Here is a 7956-nt window from a genome sequence, read left to right on the forward strand (position 1 = left end):
ATAATAATAATAATAATAATAATAATAATAATAATAATAATAATAATAATGTTTTTAGACACTTGTTTTATTTTCGTCAAACTGATTTCTCCTTTCCCCTTTTCGTACTAAGCCTGCTTCTTTACTCCTATCTGCGTAGTCTTTTATGCACGGAGAGAGAGAGAGAGAGAGAGAGAGAGAGAGAGAGAGAGAGAGAGAGAGAGAGAGAGGGGGATTGCCTCCCATTCTCAAAGTACGAATCAGTGAAGAGGCGCAGAATTAATCTAAGAAGAAGAAGAAGAAGAAGAAAGAAGAAGAAGAAGAAGAAGAAGAAGAAGAAGAAGAAGAAGAAGAAGAAGAAGAAGGTTTTCTTCTCCACTTTCCACACGTGTTCGTGAAATCACTCGAGTTGACAAGAAGCATTCTCCAACTTCTTGCTAAATGGGTCACTCGGTAAAGATCAAGTTGAGATAACTGTCAGACCTTCAGTCATGTATATAAGCAATTCTCCAAATACATCCTATGTTGCCTGAAATTTTCTTTCCAAGGAGACAAGCTGGAAATGACATCCTTTGGAGAAATGACAATTTAGAAATGAAGTCAGCCAGATTATCTGTCATTTCTGAGGAACCACAACCGAGTCAGAGGGAAAAGTACCATCATCATCATTAGACATGGTCTGACATTCATAATCGCTTTAAAGAAAGATATACAATAAAATCATCGACTTGAAAATAAAGAAATGTGATTTCTACGAAGACATTTGGGTACAGACACATACGCACATACCCCTGAACGACTTAGAAATAAGTATCTTAAGTAATGAACACATTTTCTTCCTATGCTATAGGGGATTTCTTAAATCCGAGTGGCAGTCGGCTAGTTCTGTATATATAGAGACTATAGTTATAAGCGAATCAACAACACCTGATATCTATGATAAAAACAAAAATAAATCAGCGAATGCAACTTAAAGCTTAGAAACTGGCAGTGCTCTGTGATGCTTACTACTTCTCTTGTCAGAGAGAGCATCCTCACCCATATATGCATTACACAAAACACACACACACACATATATATGTATATATATATATATATATATATATATATATATATATATATATATAATATATATATATATATTTATGAAATTTTTATCACACCCTGATTTATATACAGTCATGAAGCTCTCTTGGTGGCTCAGTGGTTTGACCATCGAATGGAGCCGTTGGAAGGTGCAGTGTCGAGGATCGAGACCCGGCGGTACCGATCCATTTATCAATTCAAAAATTCCCCTTCGGTGATAATTCCCCATCAGGGATGTTCCCGAAGTAGCGTGAATTGGATATTAAACGACATTTGTAGTTTCATGATTATATATATATATATATTATATATATATATATATATATATATATATATATATATATATATATATATATATATATATATATATATATATATATACATACCCCCCCCTCCTATCCGTGAAGCTGTAGTGAATGATAGGGGCCAACATCTATTGCCAAATAGAGACTCAGTGCAATCCTCAATCATTTTTTGCCAACTGTGCACAATATCAAGTAGCTTTCAACATTTTCACAAGCCAAGATCACTCTTCAGTGTTAACAGGATATATGACTAAATTAGCCTTTCTGTGTTGTTCCATATTTTCAATTATACAAGAAGGACACTTAGTGATTGTGTAAATTAGTACATTTCTACTAAAATACCCTACCACATACATTGATGTGCCATAAATAGATTATCTGCTATTATCTAATGGTTGAAAATGAAGGTTTAATGCTTTTACAATGCTTTTAACACTATCCGTTAGAAAATTTATCAATCTGAGATGGAATTTTTAGTTTAAGTGACCATATAGTTTTGATGGCTTACCACCAAATTCATTGATAACGAATCCACGGATACAGAGCGCCTACTGTACAGTATATTCCTCATTGCCAATAAATGTATATACACATACATACAAACATACATACACACAGTATATGCAGATAATTTTTCTTTTATGAATAGCCTGATGCCAAAAATATTGACATTCATAACTAGCCTTCAGTTAAGAGAATTCTGTTCAGAAAGTAGACATATTTCTAAACATAAGCAAAGAAGGCACTTGAGAGAAACAAATATCAGTAATCGACAGCTTAATAAGGTATGAAGAAATGAGGGAATTTTGCTGTGTGCAATAAAGATTTTGCATAGTTGTGTTACTGGAGAAACTTCCCCCGATGTTGCCTGCAGAATCAAGCGATGCAAAGTCTACTAACAGAAGCAGGAAAAAGAAGAATGATACACAGCATCTGACTAAACTTATTTTCCACAAAAATACTTTCTGCAGAACCTTTTCTGATCACTGGAACAACTGGAATCAACTACTACAATCAGTAAATGGAGGAGTAAAAACCTACTCTTCTGCAATTACCTTTTTCCATTTGTGATCTGAGACTCGAAATTCAATGCAAAGGTTCAAGACTGAACACATTTTGTAGGCTAGTGAATCGTTCTCATGTGTCCAGAACTAAGCAATATTTCTTGACGACTTCACATGAAAAATGCTACACTACTGTTGGTCAAGTAGAGGGATAGCCTAGCTGCAATAGTGTAAAATTCCAAGCAAAATGAATAGAGGAACTAAAATGGATTACTTTTAAAAAATAATAAAATGGGTCTTTAAATCGATGACTACAACATTTGGACATTTTTACCAATAATTACCAAAGTCTCTTAGGGACTTTTTCTATTAAAATGAGATTACATTTTTAAAAATGTGTTATTAATTCTGAGCTGATCATATTTAAATCAAGAGCTGCGAAAAATAGCATGACATGGGACGGTTTTTTTTTTTTGAGAAAGAGCTGGACATTCAGAAATATAACACTCTGAACAGCTAAGTTCAGTTCTGTAACTATTTCACAGAAGGACAATTTCAATATAAAATTACAGAGTAGTAATTACAGTACTCTGACAAGATACGCAGAGATGGAGGTTCGTTCCTGTGCATAAAGGCAGCAGGCCAAAAACAGGACACAGTCAAAACTCGGGGAATTTGGGATGTCGGTACAAGTGACGTAACTTTTTATACATGTACGGGACATGTGTTGAACATCTGCAAGGTTGTATAAATATTTACAAGCCTAAATATTCCTGAACCTTTTTGACTGTACTGATTTTGTCAGTGTTCGTAACGTTTTGTATGTTAAAAACTCAAAGCACACTCATTTAAAATATTTAAAAGGTCAGCAAAAAAGTTGAGGACAGCATCTTGAATGTGGAGGCTGATTTTTACCTAAAAATGACCCTTCTATGTACCACAGTTACATATAAGATGTTACCTGCAAAATCTATGATATTATATAAGTTTTAAACGTTTGTTTAAATTCTCAGACGACTGATCATTGGTTCTTTAAACCAAACCTATCAGGATCTTACTCTAAAATGTCTAACATCATGAAAGTGCTTCAAATATATTTAGGGAATAGGTGAAATTTGTCCCAGCGTCCTTTCTCTGATTGCTATTCTGCAGCAGATGGGATCTGTCCGCTCGATTATCCCCAGCCACTAAGTGTCACGAATTCGTTAGGCCTTCTTGAAGCCGTGGAGGTAGTGGCTGTAGTAGTCCGACGTCCGGCGGCTGTGTCTAGTCCGGCCCCCGCCGGCGCCACCGCCACCTCCCGTCCGCCTGGAGAAGGGCCTGGTCCGCCTCGGAGCCGTGACCACGCTGTAGGAGCCGAGGCGCGCCCTCACGGCGATGATGAAGTTCTCGATCTCGGATTCGTTCGTTCCCCTCTTGATTCGGAAGAACCCTTGCTCGCCCCACTGCCTGCCCCACGAGTTGGCCACCAGCTGTGTCGAGAGGGGAAGTAGAACGAATGAGGCGCTGCTTGGAAGTTTGTCAACAAATGACGCAATCATTGAAATAAAGGAGAGCCCAGCAGTTGAGGGAAGTGAAGCTCAATACAGGAGGAACACCGTTTTGTGAACTAAGCTGGAAGTTTGCCAACAAATGACTCAATCACTGAAATAATAATGGCCAAGATATCCCATTTTCTGCATTGAGCTCCTGCTGCTGAGGGCGGCAGTAGCAGTATCCAAGGCCGGCAACGACTTCGCAATATCACTCTACTCAAAAGTGTTTCCAAAGCAGCTACATTTTCTCTGACTTTTTCTCAAGAACTTGACACAGAAAACAGTGTCTCGTTTATTAAACTTACCCAGTACTTGACAGGATTGTATCCCAGGGTCCTGTCCTCTCCCCAGCCGACTATCCTGACGGAGTGGGAGGCGGTCTCGCTGGTCAGGCCAGAGTTTGCATAAACTCCGCCCTTATACATAAACAAGTCGCGATGGATTCTCACCATTGCTGCAAAAACATAAAAGAATAAATTTATAAAAAAAAATGAAAGACTAAGAAAGGTGTAGGTATATGATTCTGTTCAGCGTGACTTCACAGCCTTATCACACTATCTTGGTGATTATAAGGAATATGGTTAATAATTTACAGAGGGAACTGTAAGATTTTTTTTCACAGAAATATGAGCCAGAATTAGGGAATGTTTACAGACGAGGAAAATCCACTCTTTTTTTTTGCGGAATAAGCGCCTGATTTTTTTTTTTACAAAAACCAATTCTGAATTTTACAGATTTTTATGAATTTGAGGGTAACTTCCACTGCTCTTTTTTTCTTTTACACAGAGGTACCCAGTCTTCATAAGGCGTAGTGTCTTATTTGTTATTTTTTTTTACCAACCCACTGTTTTGACTTTTACTTGGGGAGTCTGATGTTCACAGATTAAAATCTGATTAATGTCTTCAAACTGAAATATAAAATCTAGGCCAAAGGACAAGCGCTGGGACATATGAGGTCATTCAGTGCTGAAACGGAAATTTACAGTAAAACCTCGCAATTGCACTATGAAACAAATGCTAAGAGAGGACGTTAAGTAAGATGGAAGACAGAGAATAGGAACGGAGGCACAGTTAAAGAAATGAAAGGGGCTGCAGCTAGGGGCCTAAGGAAGTGACGCTGCGAAGAACCTTAAGCAATGCCTACAGTGCACCAAGTGAGGTGCACTGACTGCGCTAAGCCCCTACGGGGGGATTAGTATCTTGATTTTAACAGAATTCGGAGGAGGACGAAGAGAGTGCCCAGCTTCTCACGTACCTTGGACGGGGCCGTTGGTCATGATTTCCCACTGGATATCTTCTTCTTTCCCCGAGATGCGGTAGGCTGGCTCCGTCTTGTAGAGGTCCTCCCTCTGGAAAACGACCTGGAAGGAGACGAGGTCACTCGGTGGCTGAACTTCAGTGCCAAAGTGTCTATCAACTGAATTTATCGCTCAAATGTTACATACTTCTTAAGTACGATGAAGTCCTGGTGTTCTTTAGATACAAAACACTAATATGCACCTGTCATGATGCTTCTCCACTTTAGATTATAACAAGATACATAAATATGTCACAATTTTGCTATAATATCCTGCTGAATACCCTTCCCTGGCCCTTTCCAAACGACACTTCACTCTTTCTCTTTAGAGAGACCCTGAATACTTTCTTTCTTCTCTCTTATCCTAGATTCTTTTCTCCCCTCTCTCTCTCTCTCTCTCTCTCTCTCTCTCTCTCTCTCTCTCTCTCTCAAGCTTCGACCCTTTAAAATCTCTCTCCTTCTCTCTCTCTCTCTTTCTCAAGTTTTAAACTTTCACAATCTCTTTCTCTCTCTCTCTCTCTCTCTCTCTCTCTCTCAAGCTTTGATCTTTTAAAATCTCTCTCTCTCTCTCTCTCTCTCTCTCTCTCTCTCTCTCTCTCTCTCTCTCTCTCTCTCTCTCTCAAGCTTCGCTCTCAAGCTTCGACCTTTTAAAATCTTTCTGTCTCTCTCTCTCTCCCAAGCTTCGACCTTTTAAAATTTCTCTCTCTCTCTCTCCTCTCTCTCTCTCTCTCTCTCTCTCTCTCTCTCTCTCTCTCTCTCTCTCTCTCTCTCTCTCATTTCGACCTTTTAAAAATCTCTCTCTCTCTCAAGCTTCGACCTTTTAAAATCTCTCTCTCTCTCTCTCTCTCTCTCTCTCTCTCAAGCTTCGACCTTTTAAAATCTCTCTCTCTCTCTCTCCTTTCTCTCTCTCTCTTTTTCTCTCTCTTACCTGTTTAGCGGCGCAGCGAAGACTGAAGAGATTTGCTCTTCTGGGAATGCGACACGCGGCGACCTTGCCCGTGGACCCGCTCTCGTAGGTGTAGCATTCTTCGTTGACGACCCTGTAGGGAGAGACGCCCTTGTGAAGTGGGTGTTGGTCGGTCATTTCAGATTTCAGAGAGAGAGAGAGAGATTGTAAACGTTCGAAAATTGAGAGAGAGAGAGAGAGAGAGAGAAGAAGAGAGAGAGAGAAGAGAGAGAGAGAAGAAGATTGTAAACGTTCGAAAATTGTTAGTGAGAGAGGGAGAGAGAGACTGTGAAATGTTAAAACTTGAGAGAGAGAGAGAGAGAGAGAGAGAGAGAGAGAGAGAGAGAGAGAGAGAGAACCAATTCGAAAGATAGATACGTGAATGCAGTTTAAAACTTGACAAAGAGATCGTGAGAGATAGAGAAAGAGAGAGAGAGCGAGATTTATCAAATACGAAATTCAGGGGAGAGAGAGAGAGAGAGAGAGAGAGAGAGAGAGAGATCAAGTCGTCCAAGGAACTTTGCATACCATCCTCCACCACCTTGAGTACTTGAAACGAAAGCCAAGGAGGATCCTGAATTATTAGGGCCAGGGCTGTTGTCACCTTCTTGGGCAACACACAAAACAAAACCTCTAGAGTCAATATCAGATTATCAGGGGCCTTACACAGCCAAACACTGGCGACTTGTTTATAAACAAACCCACATACACACACACATACGTATCCTGCACGTGTTTATTCCTCGTGAGCACAAGGCAGGATCAAAATTTTGACTTTCGGTTATATTGAATTGAACTGAATACAGAATTGAGTCCAGAGGGACCTATGAGACCATATACATAAGAAACCAATGTACTTATATTTATGAGTTCCCAGAGGATATAAATCAGAGGACTTTTATTCTGATTATGCAAAATCCATACTAAATCCGTCTAAGATCTTTTCTCGTCCATCACCGCGAACGAAGGTGCTACACGCCAATTAACTAAGAGGCCATGACATATGGATCTCGTCAGTTTTCGCAGGTGTCAAAAAACAACTCAGGGTGATGTCTAAATCGAGATGCACCGTCTGTGATTTATGCCAAATGAAAGTAGCTCTCGTCATCAACACACTGAGCGCGCGCGTTTGTGTGTGTGTGTGTGTGTGTATGTGTATGTATGTATATGTGTGTGTATGTATATATGTGTATGTGTGTGTGTACCAGCTTTATAACAATTTCCCTCTGGTAGACCCAGAGCACCTTTGGGTCTGGTCAAGAATAGAATAGAGTATATAGGATTTAGATCAAAGGCCAAGCGCTGGGACCTATAAGGTCATTCAGTGCTGAAAGGGAGAACTGAGGGTAGAAAAGTTCGAAAGGCGTAACAGGAGGAAAACCTCGCATGAAACAATTCATAGGAGAGGGCGGAAAGAAAGATATAAGAAAGAGAATATGAACGTGGGTACAGTAAAAGGAATGAAAGGGGTTGGAGCTAGGGGCCATGGAAGGGACGCTGCAAAGAGTCTTTAGTAATGCCTACAGTGCACCGCATGAGTTGCACTGATGGCACTACCCTCCTACAGGGTGTCTGGTCAAGCACTTGAAAGACACACTCACCCAATCTTCCTGAGGTACTGCCAAGCTCTGTCGACGTGGCCTCCCTCGCAGCCCTTCTGACCTCGCCTGTCGCAGCTCAGCAGGTGTTGGGGCGACAGTCGCACTGTCTCGTTGCCGTAGGATTCGATCGACAGCCTGTTTTGGAGACAACCGGTGCATTAGTTTTTTTTTCTATTATGGGAAAATAGTTAATTTATTTTGGG

The 7956-nt window shown here is 40.2% G+C and overlaps 1 protein-coding gene across 1 annotated transcript in view; it reads right to left on the reverse strand.

Moving 5' to 3' along the window:
• Positions 1 to 1794: 1794 nt before the first annotated feature.
• The window catches only part of LOC136833266 (uncharacterized peptidase C1-like protein F26E4.3), a 94550-nt gene continuing 88388 nt past the window's right edge, over positions 1795 to 7956 (reverse strand). The window contains exons 8-12 of the mRNA XM_067095182.1: positions 7754 to 7888; positions 6135 to 6246; positions 5165 to 5270; positions 4215 to 4363; positions 1795 to 3846 (exon numbers count right to left, since the gene is read on the reverse strand). Coding sequence (XP_066951283.1) covers positions 3580 to 3846; positions 4215 to 4363; positions 5165 to 5270; positions 6135 to 6246; positions 7754 to 7888 — 769 coding nt within the window. The 3' untranslated portion in view covers positions 1795 to 3579. The remainder of the gene's footprint in view (positions 3847 to 4214; positions 4364 to 5164; positions 5271 to 6134; positions 6247 to 7753; positions 7889 to 7956) is intronic.

The sequence above is a fragment of the Macrobrachium rosenbergii genome, chromosome 51, assembly GCF_040412425.1.
Source record: "Macrobrachium rosenbergii isolate ZJJX-2024 chromosome 51, ASM4041242v1, whole genome shotgun sequence".
NCBI classification, from domain to species: Eukaryota; Metazoa; Arthropoda; class Malacostraca; order Decapoda; family Palaemonidae; genus Macrobrachium; species Macrobrachium rosenbergii.